This window comes from Borostomias antarcticus (assembly GCF_949987555.1).
Source record: "Borostomias antarcticus genome assembly, chromosome: 22".
NCBI classification, from domain to species: domain Eukaryota; kingdom Metazoa; phylum Chordata; class Actinopteri; order Stomiiformes; family Stomiidae; genus Borostomias; species Borostomias antarcticus.
The window spans coordinates 11,773,233-11,790,409 of NC_140255.1; the positions used below are offsets into that span (position 1 = coordinate 11,773,233).

The following is a 17,177-nucleotide window of genomic DNA, read 5'->3' on the forward strand; positions in this document are numbered from 1 at the left end:
CCAATGTATCTGTACGTATTGAGTATGGTAAATAAAAACATGAACTTGAAAAATGCAAGTGAAATGACTGCAACATAAATCATAATAATGGAACAAAAAACATAAAGAGCAGTTAAGTCAAACTAATCAACAATATCTAGCAGGAGATGCTCCGAGCCATGTCCTCCTGATGTATTATCAGCACAGGTCACGGTCTGGGGGCAAGTGGAGCCCTGGGCCACACTGCTGGGCCATCACTGTCCCTCAACACCACACCACAACCTCTCTTACCCCAAACACATTTTTCCTTCTCACAACTTCACTCTTGGAGTGAAAATAGACATTACATATTAAATAAAAAAGCATGATGTTACATATTGTCATTCTTTTAATTTCAAAAAGACAGAAAAGAGTCATATGAAAATCACTAACGTGTTCAAAAACATGTTTAAGTGAATTCTTTCTAAGATAAAATATAAATATCACCAATGCACACACAGTATCTGTTTGGCAAATCCTATGTGATGAGGAGAGTGAGCTATAGTGAATTTAGAGTGGAAATGGAGATGTTTATTTCTTCTATTACACACGGTACATAGAATTTCACTTTCTCAAGGAGTTAGAAAACACAGCTAAAAACAAAATCTTAGAGAACAGTGATTGAGTGACAAAACCAACAAATACAGGTAGCAATGGACAGCAAAAAGATGGACAAGACAGGACAAAACAGTGGTACACTGGATGCCAGCAGAGTGTTAAGACATTGGGGACATGGCTTCAGAGGGATACATTTCCATGGACACAACCCCAGGAAACCTTCCCATGGAGGACTTATGTTGACCTGTGGTCCAAAAACACGAGAACGCAGAGCATCCCATCAACCTACGAGCAGTGATGTCACGGAGACCAAGGTCTCCCCATTCTAACGTTTAACCCCTTTAGTACAGAGCTAACATTCCGAATATTTATTGGATTTTCCCTATATCACTAGAAAGTGCAGCTTTCAGCTTTTTTAGATATTTTTTTCCCGAATTTTTTTTCCAAATTTGCCGGCGAGACGGTCGTATTAAAAGGATTAACTTCCACAAACTCATTCAGTATTTCCGCTATGAATGTAATATACACTAGGGAAAACCTTCCACTTCTTACAATAAAATCAATTAGGCTGAATGAAACTGAATAATAGACGCTGGGTTCGTAAATCTACAAATTTAGCTCAACTGCCTTGTTTTTCCACTGATGTAAAACAGACCACAGAAAACAGCTTCTGGCTCATTTCAGCTTTTTAATTTATGAATGAAGGATCCCATCTGTTATGATATGGCCGGACAGGACTGAAACCATGTTATGGATGTATAATTCACTTTAAGATGAAAACAGGTCCAGGGAGTTAACTGTCTTTATGCTTTCCGATTGCTTTACAACTAGCGATTAAAGTTGGGTTCATAGACCTGCGTCTCATCACAAAACGTATTCCCTGGTCTGTGGGATCAATTGTGCTACAATTAAGACCCCCAGAGACATAACCACATCAATATTGACTATTGGAAGCTGCATTACAAACTAGATATTCTTGCAGAGGGGAACAAATCTTGAAGTCAATACAAAAGAGATATTGCAGTTTGTTTTTGATCTGTCTCGTAACGGGATACCATGTGATTCCACAACTTCTTATCACTTTTAGAAGATGTTATTACTAGATAATGGAATAAAAAGTTTGTCTGTAAAAATATCAAAGACAGTCTCAATACTTAACCTAGAAAACAAATACAGTGTTGAATTGTACACTTTCCAAGACACACGTAATACAGAGTGAGGGAGCAGCAGCAGCAGGACAGTCCACACAGGGACGCTGGCGTCATGTCCCACCGGAACTCACTTGGGCTTGGTCTCGGCATCTGTGACTTGGCGGATGAAGATGGCATCCTCCGGGTGGCTGATGTCTCCCTGCTCCTGCATGTAGGACGAGGCGATGGCCAGCGTGGAGCCGTCGTTGCTGAAAGCGAGCGAGGCCACGCTGGTGGGGTAGCGGTGGAACTGGCACAGGCGCTTCTTGTTGAAGGGATCCCAGATGTTCACGAAGCCGTCTGAGCCACCTGTTAGGAGGAGAGGCTCATTGTCAGTGCTGGAGAAATGTACATTCTCCTTCTGTAGATTAAAATCTGTAACATTGAGATTCAAGATCCAGGTTATGTCACAGGTAACGTACAGTGTACATCAATGGGTCCCTGATGTGCTTGTTACAGATAATTACAAATACACAATTTACCAATAACACAATAAATACAAATGTATACAATATAAAGATAAATATACCGGTATGGATGTATTATGTACATGCTATAAATATATTCATAGCCTGGGAGGGGGGCATGGGTGTATTATGTACATGCTATAGCTATAAATAATCCCAGGGGTGGGATAATAGTCATCTGCATGGTGATGTTATATACACTAGATATTCTGACACTGTGTATACTAGATATACACTGTATACACAAGCTACAGTAGAGTCATTCAGGTGCCGGCTGGCCTGGGGGAAGAAGCTCTTCCTGAGGAGCTTCTAGAGATATTGGAGAGATGCCGCTTGACCACACTAATTCAATAGACCCTTTTCCTAGCAGCCATTTTGACATCATGGCAGGGCAGGATCCAACAATAAAGACTGCCCGAGGCAAGTAAAATGCAACGTCAGACTAGTAAACCAAACAACTTACTTCCCCCATTAGGCAAGTAGTAAAAATAAATGTGATTTTCATTTTTATTCTATTTTTATCAGTTATTCTCGATCATTGCCGCATTATAGCTAATGTTCTCTCTGGCATATAACATAGCCCCCTCCCCTGGCACTCGTCGTTGGCCAATCAAAAACTGAGTAGGCTTGTAGTGTGACGCGTGGCAGTCAGACTTCTTTGAAATGGCGACGGGTAAAGACAAGATGTATGAGCTCAAGAGCAAACAAGTTTCAATTTTCTTGGACAAAGAAGTTTAGTTGGGTGGCGTCAGATGGTGTGGGAGAAACTCCAACTATTTTTTGCGAAGTTTGCTGAAAGTTAAAGAGCAAGGCAGATAAAACTGGGTAGTTTACAAAGACACTTCAAGTTTTTAAATGTCTTTGTTATTTCATAACTGCTACTAAATAAAACAATTTGTATAGGGGGTGCAAATAAATACTTAAGTAAAAATGGATTTTGGGCAATTAGTATTTTCTTATAGCAGAGCACGAGTCCACAGCCTAAGAAGGCAACTAGAGGAGGCGTACCTGTTCTACCTCTCAACAAAATCAATTTGTTGTTTGAAATTCACAAAAAACAGCAAGCAGATATACCTGTGGCAAACGTGTTGTGGACACTGTGGAATGAGATGGCATTGACAGGGTAAACTTGCTCGATTCCATTCTCCTTCAGCCTGTGGCACTTGAAGGCGTACTTCTTCTTCTGCACCTCCTGGACTGGGTCCAGGTACTCCACAGCCACACGGCCTTCTATTGAACTCAGGACATAGCCCTACAACAGAGACAGAGGATGGGCACAAGCTAACCATTACAGACAACAGAAAATAAATTACTACAGAAAATAAATTGTGGGGTGGCTGTGGCTCAAGAGGTAGAGTGGGTCATGATCATAGGGTCGGCGGTTCGAATCCCAGTTCCTCCCGTCCATTTGTCGATGTGTCCTTGGGCAAGACACTGAACCCCAAATTGCTCCCAATGAGCAGGCTAGCACCTTGCATGGCAGCTACCCCCATTGGTGTGTGAATGGGTGTATGAGAGGCCATTCTAAAGCACTTTGGGAAAGCCCTATATAAGTACAGTCCATTTACCATTTATCCCATGAAAATGACTGCGGCAATCAATTTGTAATGTGTTGCCACAGTAGCCACAGATGGCTACGGCTGTGACAGGTGGGGAGTTACCTGCTTGTTGGGGAAGGCCCTGATGCAGCGTGTCTGATACTTGAGACTGGATTCTCTCCTCTGCTGGACATAGCCCATGTTCCTCAGGTCCCACACCAGGACCCTCCTTCCAGCTGTACCCACAATCAGCCTGTCTCCAGCCACAGAGAGGGTGTATACCTTTCAGAGAGAGAGAGAGAGACACACACGTGACATTAGCATTTCTACTTGAGTGCCCTGCCCTTCTTTTGGTGTTTTCAAGCTTGTTGTGCCTCATGGTAGCTTGGCATCACTGTGAATACTAAGGAGATGCAGTTCCACACACCAGATAGCTCCCATTAAAAGGATTTTTATTGCGAGTGACGTTTCGAGCCCAAAGGCGCTTCCTCAGACAGTCTGACGAAGAGCCGTTGGGCTCAAAACGTCACTCGCAATAAAAAATCATTTTAACGGGAGCCATCTGGTGTGTGGAACTCTATATTCTCCTTATCCACAAGAGTCTGTGATCCAGCACCCAGCCTAATAGGTACAGTGGAATGTGTGCATCTTTTTTTAATATTTTCTTATCACAGTGAATGCTACCTTGAAAGTTGTGCTCGAAAGTTTCACTGCTGAGATATCAATGTGTGGGCCTTAACACTCTTGAGGACGTATGAGCTGTTGAGCTGGGATAATTTAATCAAGTATGCAAATCTTTGCCTTGTTTTGAAAATCTTGCATAATACTGCTCCCCCTCCGCTTCAAACATGAATCACACAGAGGTCAAACACCAACCGGGTAACCAGAGGTTCAACTCAAGGAGACTTTTGTGTTGTACCCATTAGATACAAGCCACGCCTTTAGCCACTCTTCATTTTCAGTTAAGGCGTCGCAGGAATGGAACTCAGTACCGGTGCATATGAGACATCCTTCACTAGGCAGCTGAAATCATGAGCTGCCATATGTGTACATTAGCGCAGGAACCACCACTACAGCAGGCATCTTGGCAACTGTCTTGTCCTGCTTGCTTGTCTTGCCTCTAGTATGTGCTTACTGTCCTGTTATTGTATGTTATGATGTCTGCTATGTGTGCTTAATGTCATATATGTATTGTATATATTGTCCGTGTGTTTGTCCGTTTGACGCATGCTATAGTGTTATTGTGCCTGCCTAACATGCTATAGTGTTATTGTGCCTTCCTGATGCATGCTATAGTGTGTGCCTGCCTGATGCATTTTAGTGTTATTGTGCCTGCCTTGCTTTAGTGTCTATCTTATATACACATCTGCATCTGTTTCATCTGTCACTGTCTACTAATTTGTCTTTATATATTTTACTGTCTCTTGGCTCACTCGGGCTTTGAATTCATAACATATGCATTTTTCTACCCTATTTTCTTTTTGAAATCGTAGGTTGACTTTTAAGCATCTGGCCAGGGACAACAGATGAAAACTAACCTTTAAGCCAACTTGTCCCTGATTAATAAACCAATCAATTAAATGAGGAAGGGATGCGCATGACCTTGGTACAAAGTGATGAGAGATGCAAGACATTTCCCTCAGGGTACTCAATAAAAAGCCTGGGTTTGTGCATGCAGAGCAATACATGTTTTTACAAGTTTCAAAAAGGTACACGAGTAGTTATGGTTTCCGACCTTTTCAGGCTGGGTGAAGGTGCCAGCGTTACAGGGCGTCCGCGGGTCCCACAGCCGAACGGATCTGTCCCAGCTCCCCGTCACCATGACATTGACCTCTGGGCAGTACTCCACACAGCGAATAGGGGCATCGTGTGTCCCAACTATAGTATCTGTACAAAGAAAGAATAAGCACAATAAAACGTCATGTCATCTAATGTTGTGTGTGGGATATCAACCTGCCTACACACAATACCTTCAATGAATCAATATGTTGGCAGACATACCTTGATCTGTGTTGAGATCATGGGTTTTCAGCTGTGTGTCTAAACCTCCACTCCAGGCATGTGTCGGGTCCTGCAAGACAAGTGATATCTCTGTCTCAATTTCCTTTGTGGCCAAGAGGAAGTGACCATAGCAAAGCAATATTGACTTGCAGCTGTTGCCGGGTTTTACAATAAGACACACTTTGTCTGTAACCCACTATAAATGCGTTGCTTTGAGATGCTTCATATAAACAGTGTTCCGATGCTTACATAAAAAGCACAGTCTAGAACAGGTGCGCTGTGTTGATACTTCATCCTCATGGAGTTGCCTCCGACATCATAGAGGCGAACAGTGCAGTCCCAGGAGGACACCAGCAGGAACTGGGCTGTGCTGGGGCTGAACTTCACAGCGGAGATGCTGTCCTCTGGACCCTGGTTGAGTTTGTACTCGTTGGAGCCAGTCATCTGTGGGAAGAAAACAATACGACTTATGGCACCAGTATTGCTGTATCTTAGCAAACATTTTAGTTGAGTACTAAATGACAATGTGATATGCTACTGCTAGCTACGGTTACATAGGGTTACAATGTCTGCACAGACATTGGTCGATCTGCCAATTAAGAAATTAAATAACATGACATGAGGTCACGACCCATTGCATGGTAGCTAGCTAGCTAGATAACTTGAACGCTTAGCTAACGTTAGCTAGAACGTGTGTTCATAGCTAGCTGGCTGCTTTGTCTTTTCCTAATGTAGTAACGGTAACTAACAAGTGGCGTGTGGGCTTGAGGTTTGTTATATTTCTCTTCATATACAGTGCATCACGCCATGGCTACCTAGGCACTAGCTGAGTTAGCTATCAGACTAGTGCTAACACTGTTAGCAACTGTACTGTAAATGTGGAACGTTCTGCTGTTACCCAGATAACGACAGCCAGCGAACGTTATCATATCACATTAACGTTAGTTAGTTAACTATTAACTAGCATAACTACCCCGGGTAGCTGTGTAGCTAGCTAGCGTATGCTTCAGTGTGATCAAAACAACTCGTTCGCGTGCTCAAAGTCGATAGCTTAGCTAGTGCTAACTACATAAGAACCTTTCCGAAGCCCGTAGACGAGCCACTTAGCATTGTGCTGGCAGCTAGTAGGAAGAACACCGTCCCGCCTCTCAGTTGAACCGCTACATTATTAGCTATCGTTAGAACTACTAAAATAGCACGTCAGTTACTTAGCTTGCTACTAAGTAAATAGCATGTTATCGTTTGCTGTATCCACCGATGCAGAATATACTCACCTTTCACGTTATATGGATATCGCTTAATTATAACTGACAATAATCAATACGACGATTTTCTTGACGCTATATCTCTCGCTTGTTAATGCTCTTGCTGGCTACAGTTGCTAGCATTCAAATGCACTGCGCTGCTGAACAGAGACTTCCGTTACAGGGAAGATTTGATTGGATAAAACGAATAACCCCTGTTCCCGCCTGCGTTTTGATTCGACGAAAATCCGGGATACTTACGTCACTTGGCGTAACCACGCTTGAATCTCTATTTTATAATTTCACATAAATAATAGACTCTAATAAGCAATGCACCATTTGATGTCAGGAAACGTACATTTCCTAGTTTGCTTAGTAGCCCGTAGAGGCAAATTAGAAAAATAACTCATTTTATTTATAAAGCACTTTTCATTGTGAAAATATCATAGTGCTGAAACAATCACAGAGTCGTTGAGACACAAATTAATAGGCTATATAATTTTTCAAAAAAAAAGTCTTAAAATAACCCAGTCTGTGGTTCCCTCAGATTGCCAGAGAGGGCATTCCAAAAGGCAGGGGCCTATCTAAAGTAGGCATATTGGGAAATCATTCACATTTCACAATATAGCTTTTACTGAGTTCCTATGTTGCACGTCATTAGGCGAGTTCTTCCCTCAATATCACATGGCCTCATACTTTAGTTATCTCACATCCGACATATGTAGGCTATGCAAGTCATTCAGTATTCATATTGAGCATGTTCTAGCTGTAGTAGTAGTCCAGACTAATTAGGGATGCCACGAGGAATTAATTTGGGTTGTCACTCGATTTTCTGTTACAAATGCATAGCAGGCTGTTCCAAGGATGATGTAAAGGTGTTTGGAAAGCCGCGTTGAGCGTGAAGTTGGAGTCTGTCCGGATCCATCTCTGAACGTGGTGAGGGGCATCCCAGTCAGCTCGGAGGAGAGATGACGCTTTCACTTGTTCCTTCTATTATGGAACCAATTTTTCACCTGAGCCTTGAGGTGAGTTGAGAGGTGAAGACTGGAGGTGGAGGCAAGCTCGCTCTGAACTGCCATGTCAAAGGTAGATTCAAGTTTGTACACCTAGGTGATGCAGGGCCGTAATATCTCTCGTCGCAGTTAAATATTTCACATTTTTATGTTGCGTGCCGTGCTCTTCACGTCTTGCCCCAGTAGGCTATTATTTCTTTGTTGGCACCTATATAGAAAAAAGAAAAGTTTGATCCAACTTGTTATCAACAACAACAACAACAACAACAACAGCAGCAACAACAACAACAACAACAACCGTAATAGCCTCGATAATAACGATATAGAGTAGGCTTATAATAAAATGAATGTAAGAAGAACGATGATAATAATAACAATTACTATAATAGGCTATAACAATTGTAACATCAATTAAATCAATAATTACAACACTATGCTACTGGGCGAATGGGCCTGTATTATTATTATTATTATTATTATTATTATTATTATTATTAGGGTATTATTATTATTATAATGGGCCTATAATAACTACAATATACAATTATTCGATTATTTAAGCTATTACTGTCCTGTTATCGCCTATATCTGCCCATGACAACATAATAATCGATCATCATAATCATAATATGCCTATGATAACAGCCATCAACATGAAATCATATAAAGCTGTTTTTTTCACTGACTTACCACAGGAATAGTTTGGCCTGAGGACACTGCATTTTTCATGTAGAGCAAAAGCAACAGGGCTGAAGTCGTCTGGAGAATCCTCCCGTTTACACGAGCTGTCAGCGTGCGATGTCCTGCACTGGTATGATAACCCTCCTTGCTCCTATCTTCGGACACAGTTCCAAGAATGAACTCAATGGTAAAGACCGGCGCAAAATCAGCAAATGAGCACTTTTGCATTTAGTTTTCTTCTTCATTTAGGCCCTATTCTTCAGAATTAATATATTTTCTTCAAATCCAACTGTTTTGTTTTTTTTTAGGATAATGACTCGCCCAGTTCAGTCTCTATTATGCTTTTGGTATGCCCTGCCCTACCCTCACTACCTCGAGGTCACATGTTTGCAGGTAGCCAAGCCTATTTCACATTGGCCAATCACAGGCTGAAGAAGCCCGGTCATTTCAAACCTCACTATTACAGTAGGCTACATGTCCCCTTTGCTTTCAATGACTTACTTGCATTCTAGGCCTATATCATGCGCCTTAAATAGGCTAGCTCTTTAAAACAAAATAGCATTAGATACCCTCAATGTTATCTAGGCTACCTTATATGAGCCAGTTTGGTAAAGCGATAGGTTTGAAACTTCATTAGCCTATAAATCTTTCTCACTCCTTCAGGTAGGTTAGGCCTAATTGCAATGATTCATGACTGGATAGCCTAGCCTATTGTTGAAGCCAAATCCATTAGCTGAAATAGGCCCACAACCGACTCATCTTAATTCAAAAATAACATGGCCCCATAGTCTGCATCAATAATTCTCATGTGATGCACATGCACATCGAATATGTTTTCTTCAATTTTACTGAAATAGCCTACAGTTTGTTTGGACATTTCATTAGTGAGAAAAACATAAGCACGATGCATCAGCTGTGTGCATGAAGCCACGGAACGACGGACTAGATGGCCAACAAGCATGAGAATGGTTCAAATTATAAGACGATTCTCCCACAATGCGTCGGTGCTATCTAATAGACTATTTGTAGGCTATGCGTCCAGTGAATAATTTCGTTTGATGAAAACACATAAGTGTGATATAAATATGATTTTTCTCCCCAAAAACATCACAACACAGTTTACGACTATTAGGCTTAGCCCATTTGTCATCAATCAAACGTCGTTTTTTATGTTTTAGTTTTTAGTTAAGATAAGCCTAGGCTATATAATATAGGCATTGAAAGATACTCACGAGGACCGTGATCCACTCAATTCATTTATTTCAGCATTAATAGGCTATAAAAAGAAAACATAGAATATAGACCCATAAAGGGCATTCGCGTCTTATTGGCTCTTCAGTTTCAGGGCTGGAAAATTGGAGCCTACATTTCATTCTCATAAATTGAATGCAGGATTTTCAAGGAGTGAAATTACAAGAACACATGATTGTCCTCACTGTTTCTGAGCTAGCCTAACATATTTTTGTTGAGGATCTATGCTGACAGCCGTATGAAGCGAACAAGCCTATTGCACATGACAACATTGTGACATATCCAATTTATATAGCCTAAACAAATCCTATCACAAACACAAGTCGGTCTTTGTATAAAAACATGGTCACAGACAGTCACGTAGCCTACAGAGAACCCTGTTAAAAATGACCAATTCACCATTAGGAAAAAAACAATACGTGAGAGAACTCAATGTCATACTGTTAGAATATTCTGAGTTGAAAAGTAGGCTATCCAGCATAAATTTCGGAGGGAGCAAAATTATAATTAGCTCGATAGCCTACCTAGCGCTTGCTCTAGCCTTGGATGTAGAGGCAAGTCTATAAATAAAAACAACACTAGTTATGTTAGTAATAGGCTAATAATAATAATAATAATAGCAATGTTAATAATATCAATAATAACAATAACAGTGATAATAATGATCATATACATTTTGGCATAGATAAATTGCACAATAGCCTATACAGCACATTTTAAAATGTTTCCATACATTTTCCCCAACATTTTATACATTATAATACAAATTAACGCACGTAAAGGAGTGTCACACAGGTCTCAACAATGGGACGGATGCGACTATTGGATGAGAGTAGTACATGGGGTGAGGAAACGTTAGGAGAGACTGGCTGGCAGGCGAATTTCCAGCAGAGCCTCCCGTCTCTGAGCCCGCGTTCTCGTGGTACAGTATTGGCACACGCACAATCCTCTGCGCTGCTGCATGGCTCAAATTGGCTGCCTCCAGCTCAGCGGCCAGCTGTCTTTTCCACTTATTTCTTCTGTTCTGGAACCAGATTTTCACCTGCGTTTCCGTCAGGTGCAAAGATGCAGCCAGGCCGGCCCTCTCCGAGCTACTCAAGTAGCGTTTCATGTCGAATGTAGACTCCAGCTGGAACACCTGACTCCTGGAAAAGACTGTGCGCGTTTTCTTTTTGCGACAAGGTTTCTTATCTGAAATGTCATCCATTTTCCCCCAGTCAACCCCCACGTCATCCTTTTTTGGTTCCTCCACATCACTCTCCTCTAACACGATATCATCGGCACTTTTGTTGTCATCATCCTCTTTGGCATCTAGGTCGGATTGTTGGAGCAGCTGCGGTGAGTCTCTACCGGTGGGCGATGCATCTCGCACACCGGCCTTTTCAGACACTAAAAGTAAAATATTAATCACATTGTATGATTATTCGGTATAGGCCTATATCGTAAGATAGTGTTGGTGCAGCGGTTATGGAATAGTCTGATTTGCCAAAGACAGCATAGCGTAATTGATCAAAAGCGCATAGTTCGGTCTGGGACGGACATATGTTTTCCTCAGACACAAACAAGTTATAGCCTATTTTCGACATCTAATAGCTTAACATTCTTTGGGCACATCTAGTGACAAACTGGATATATCACATTTGGATTTACTCATTACATGGCAACATATCATTCCACTCAATAATCTAATAAATTGGTAGTTTTATAGCCTAGCCTATTAAAATGTAGCCCTAAGAACATAATGGACCACCTGAGTGGGGGTAGGCTATGTTATATCGATCAAGTAAAGATATAAAGTGAGTAGGCTTATGGATTCCTTGCCTACCTCCAGTCCTGTAAAGGTGCCCCGACGTTCCAAGCGAGTAAGGGTACCACCAGGTAGCCGCTCGTTCCAGGTAGTGCGCAGATAGTCCAAACCGCTGGCTTGGAAACTCGAAACGAGGGAAAGTTAAGTCACCAATCCGGGAGAGAGAAAAGCCCCCTTCCAAAAGTCCTTTGGATGAAGCCAGAAACGTCTTTGGTTTTGAGGGTTTTGTGTCACAGTTCAAGAGGTTCTTTATGGAGAATGGGGATTCTTTAGCCGGTGGACTGGTCTCCCGAGTGTCTGCCATTGCTGTTAGATGTTTGTCCATATGACACACATAAAAAATCAGATGGAAAACAGTTCACGATGTTGGTATTCCAATTTTATGTTCGTTTTAAGTCAATGACTTGTAACGGTTGGAATGATTTAGGAACAGGCCTAAAGCAAAGAAATTCTGCGCAGATCTGCATCCAGGCCCTGGTGAGCGCTAAAATAGCGAAAGTGGCACAATGATCAATGCGTCAGACTCGCACCGGATTCTAACGATGAAATAAAAGTGTCATCCGAGTTAAATGCGCTCAGTCCTCATCGATTGGGCACGTACAATAGCAAATGGGATTTGAGATGAATCTGAGAGCCAAGGCAGGGAGGGGATAGGACGAGAATAGGCTTCGAAAAAAAAGTCCACCCCAGCATGCATGCGCTCTGGCTTCAGGCTCAATTGCGCGCGCGTGCGTGGTGTTGGCTATGCCGTCCAATTAGACGAAGGAAGCAAAAGGTGCGCGCGTTTGGGGCTAAGGTTTGGTTCATTCACATTTGCATTTTAGTCATTTATTTAGCAGATACCTTCATCCAAAGCGACTTAGAATAAGTACACCCAGAGTCCAGAGTAAGTGAACCGAATGCAATGTAGGCCACTGTGCATCATCGTCAGTAAAGCCTTCTATAAGAAGAAGTGACACCAGGAGTCAGAGTGCTAGAAAAAGGAAGAGGACTTCATATGATGCGAGGGGCCCAGTGGATACGAACAAGGCAGGGGATGTGGCGTGGGGAGATGTTTTCATATACATATACTAGGCCTACATACAGCCTACAAAAAGTGGAAAGTAAGTAATAGTGAGAAATCGATACGTGGTGTAACTGTTTATCAGTCAGTCAAACAAAGATTACAAAGTCAAGATTCATTTTTATTTGTCAAATCTACTGTAAAGTACAGTGTACAGTCACAGTGAAATGTTGCTGCCGGCTCCAAGATTATGCTACAGATAAACTTTAATACTCAATTTCCAAATTAGAAATGTACAAGTTACAAATGTACAAATTACACAAAAATAAAAAATTACAATTTAACACAACTTAAATGATAAATATCCCGTGGGGGGGGGGGGGGGCATGGGTGAGTTATGTAATGCTATAGCTATAACAAATAAATAATCCCATTTGCGTTTTTATGTGGTTATTTTATATACACTAGATATCCTGAGCATAGTGGTAATGTTAGATAGTCATTGCCTGGGTGGCTGGGGTCTCTCAGGATCCTGTTGGTCTTGGTCTTGCATCTTCTGGAGTAGATGTCTTTAAGTTGGGGGAGTGGCTCCCCCAAGGTACGTTCAGCTGACCGTACCACTCTCTGTAGTGCCTTGCGATCCTGAGAGCTACTGTTGCTGTACCAGGTGGTGATATTCCCAGTGAGAATGCCCTCGATCATGGATGAGTATTAGCCCCGTCGGATCTGGTGGGATGCTCTGAATTTCTCAGTTGTCTGAGGTGGTACAGTCTTTGATGTGCTTTCCTCACCACAGTGTCTATGTTGACTGGACGTCAAGGTATTTGAACCTGTCTCTCTCTCTCTCTCTCTCTCTCTCTCTCTCTCTCTCTCTCTCTCTAAACTCTCTCTACAGGGGTCCCGTTGTTGATTAGAGGGAGAGTTCTTAACCTGCTTCCTCCCAAAGTCCACCAGGATCTCCTTTGTCTTTCTGACATTCAAATGGAGGTTGTTTTCCTGACACCACTGGGTCAGGAGCCTCACCTCCTCCAGGTAGGCCCTCTCATCATTGTTGGTGATCAGGCCTATCACTGCTGTGTCGATGGCAAACTTGACAATGGAATTGGAGTCAAAGGTGGCTGTACAGTCGTGCGTGTACAGGGAGTACAGTAGTGGGGCCAGCACACAGCCCTGAGGGGCTCCCATGTTGAGCGTGAGTGGGGATGAGGTGTGGTTGCCTACCTTCACCACCGGGGGGGTGTGTCTGACAGGAAGTCCAGGATCCACTTGCAGAGGGCATCGCTTCCTCTGAATCTCAACAATTAATTTCATTGACTGTAATATGACAAGCCTGCATCATATTTGTTGAGAACCAAGGGTGTCTGTTCAGCTCTGTGACCTGTGTGTGTGTGTGTTTATGTGTGTGTTTGAGTGTGTTTTTTAGGCATGTATGTGTTGTTGACCTGGCACATCATGCACAACAACTTCTTATCCCACTGGAAGACCTGGTGACTCTCTGTCTTCCCTGGTCACACTAACCCTAACCCATTATTTAACAGTTGATGGTACCACTGACGTCATATCCAGACATTAGCATGCATTGTTAAAGGAGTAGTAAAGGGAAAATGCATGTTTAGCCCTGTTTTAAGGTTACTTATGATCATATACAATGGTTCAGATCCAAACGTTGACAAAACTAGCACTTTTGAGAAAGTCTGATAATTGCTCTACCACCGTTTTGCTCATATAATGGATGTGGGTGGGCACCTTGAAAAATCTTTCAAAAACATGTTAAACTCTCGATTTCAAAGACAAGAAGCTCACCGAGGGGGTAATTGGTGTCCGTTGGTGTTCTGACATCAAATTTTGGCAAAGTATGAATCCTGTAGGGTTTTATTGATCATTTTATGAAATCCATTGACTTGTATTGAAGCGACTGTTGTAGATCAATCCGCAGAGGGGATTCAGGAAGCGGATTTTTTTTTGAATGATTTTTCACAGTGCCCACCCACATCCATTGTACCAAAACGGTGGTAGAGCAATTATCAGACTTTCTCAAAAGTGCTAGTTTTGTCAACGTTTTGATCTGAACCATTGTATATGATCATAAGTAACCTTAAAACAGGGCTAAACATGAATTTTGCCTTTACTACTCCTTTAACTCTGCCGTGAAACATTCTCAAACTGTGTCTCTGCTGTGAAACTTGTCCATAGCCTACTGTATCTATGCTGTGAAAGATGCTCATACAAAGGGCTGCTGTGGCTCAGGAGATAAAGCGGGTTGTCCAATGATCCTAGGGTCAGGGGTTCGAATCCCGGCTACCCCTGTCCACATGTCGAAGTGTCCTTGGGCAAGATACTGAACCCCAAATCGCTCCCAATGAGCAGGCTAGCACCTTGCATGGCAGCTGCCACCATTGGTGTGTGAATGAATGGGTGAATGAGAGGTCATTGTAAAGCGTTTTGGATAAAAGCACGGGAGTGCAGTCCGTATTATTCCATGTTCCACTCTGCCATGCACTCTATGGTTCAATCTTCTTTAGGTCCATGTGACTGCTTCTACTCAACGATAAACAGATACAAAATAAAACACTCTCAGACATTCCCTATGGTGCCTTCCACCATCACAGAGAGCTCTTTCACTCACAGTAGTATCAGATTATCAAGGAAGTCCTGCGGGCAGTCGGCACATTGACTGCATGCTTGTTGCTTGTCAAATAACCGTTTGTTATGAAGGGCTAACAAATTAACTTCATACAAACATACAGCAGATGGAGAATGCTATTAATGGGGCTAGGGGCTTGTTTATATCAAAAACAATGTAATGTAATTGAAGTCAGAGTGCAGTGGTCTGTATGTGTTTTATTCAACATATCTTGTTTGTGAAGATATTCGATTGACAGTAAACACATAGTAGCCTACTGTACCCATCGACTCATGCTGCAGACGGGTGAATTCTGGAATATACAGCAGGTGAATAATATGTGACTTTGACATATAGAGTCGTCATCCAATGCCTAACAGCCATTTACAACTGCACACCGTGTTAACTTGTGACAAATGTGTGGCTAAAGAACGTCAATACAGCGACATTAGTGTGTGTCAACACACTGGGCCGGTGATGAAGTGGGTCCTCAGTCTATTCCTTCCACATCTTGTTGATCTCACTGATACGTTCATTCTGTGTTTATTTAGGGGTGTTTTGTGTGAGTTGCCACTTGATACTGTATGCTCCTGTCATGTAAACTCATGGTGATGGTCCCATCAGGGAGGAGATAGGTCAGCTGGCCATTACTCCATCAATACAGATGCCCCCAATCTGGGGAAGAATGCCAGCTAGATCCATTGCAACCTGTATGATGCCTCACTATAGAGAATAACCGGTGAAAATACATTGCAGTCTGTACACACTGTCTGCATACTGTATTTATTAATAGTTTTAGCCAGAGCACATCTAACTAGTCCAACTATGTCACTTTCCCTTTTTCATGAATGTACAGGCATACACGTACACAGTAGAGTCAATCAAATAGATTGTATTTGCGCAACCTACAGTACTGTATGCAGTCTGTCCTTTGAACTCAGGGGGTTGTTTCCAAGGACAACACTCTTTTATGGAAAGCTACTTGTTGTCCACATAATTAGAGGTTTCACAGCCGTGTTGAAAATGGGGGGGGTGGAGAAGGAGGAGTCGAGCTGTGCCTGCTGATGTAAAGTGTGATCAGTGATAACGGTAATAATATTTTCATCAAAGGCAGAAATTACATTCATTAGCCGAGGCCTGGTCTAAGAAGTAGTGGCTGTGGAGGTGAAAGTATAATATGGTCATTCTTTATTCTAATCCATTTTTTCCTCAACTCAAATGCATCTTTGTTGTGAAGAAGTGTTTACCAAGAAATTACACATCCACTCACAAGCCTTAAAATACTCTTCAACCCTCAACAGGATCTGAAACACAAAAACAGTACAAAAAAAGAAAAAAAAGAATTTGTAATACCTTTCAAATTATACTTATGTATGTTGTGGTTGATGTTCTGTTTGCACAACAAAATGCAAATAGAACATCAACCAAATTGGAAGAGACACAAGCATTTTATTCATCATATTTACATTTGAATTAGGGTGAGTGGATATTGTTTGATATCAGGACCTAGTAAGAGAAAGCAGCATGCATATAAACATTTATGAATGCTTATTACGGTCCATTATTACTCATATTAATTCCCAAAGAAAACAAATACTATAATGCTATATGTCAATGTATAGTATACATTCAACTTGACTGGTTCTGTTTGGCCATACTTAGGGTGGACATGCGAGCTGCAGCTAGCCAGGGTACAGAACAATAGACCAGTATTACATAAGACACCGTACGCATATCTTATCAATCTAATCTGACAGATTGCCACTCAGAGTGAATTATTTAA

General features: G+C 41.9%; 2 protein-coding genes across 3 annotated transcripts; both read right to left on the bottom strand.

The window, feature by feature from the left end:
- Nucleotides 1-407: 407 nt before the first annotated feature.
- On the bottom strand, nt 408-7,160 carry bub3 (BUB3 mitotic checkpoint protein). Of its 2 annotated transcripts, none has more exons than XM_084456339.1 (7): nt 7,047-7,160; nt 6,022-6,216; nt 5,773-5,842; nt 5,507-5,658; nt 3,895-4,053; nt 3,308-3,485; nt 408-2,075 (listed from the first exon to the last, which is right to left on the bottom strand). In XM_084456339.1, the coding sequence occupies exons 2-7, from the start codon at nt 6,214-6,216 to the stop codon at nt 1,855-1,857; spliced, it is 975 nt and encodes a 324-aa protein (XP_084312465.1). In that variant the 5' UTR covers nt 7,047-7,160; the 3' UTR covers nt 408-1,854. The 2 variants fall into 2 exon arrangements, with proteins under 2 accessions (XP_084312465.1, XP_084312466.1); XM_084456340.1 differs by lacking the exon at nt 7,047-7,160 and adding an exon at nt 6,746-6,782.
- Nucleotides 7,161-10,748: 3,588 nt separating this feature from the next.
- On the bottom strand, nt 10,749-12,093 carry hmx3b (H6 family homeobox 3b; the record flags this gene model as incomplete). Its single annotated transcript, XM_084456342.1, has 2 exons — nt 10,749-11,350; nt 11,787-12,093. The coding sequence occupies 2 exons, from the start codon at nt 12,091-12,093 to the stop codon at nt 10,749-10,751; spliced, it is 909 nt and encodes a 302-aa protein (XP_084312468.1).
- Between the last annotated feature and the right edge of the window lie 5,084 nt (nt 12,094-17,177).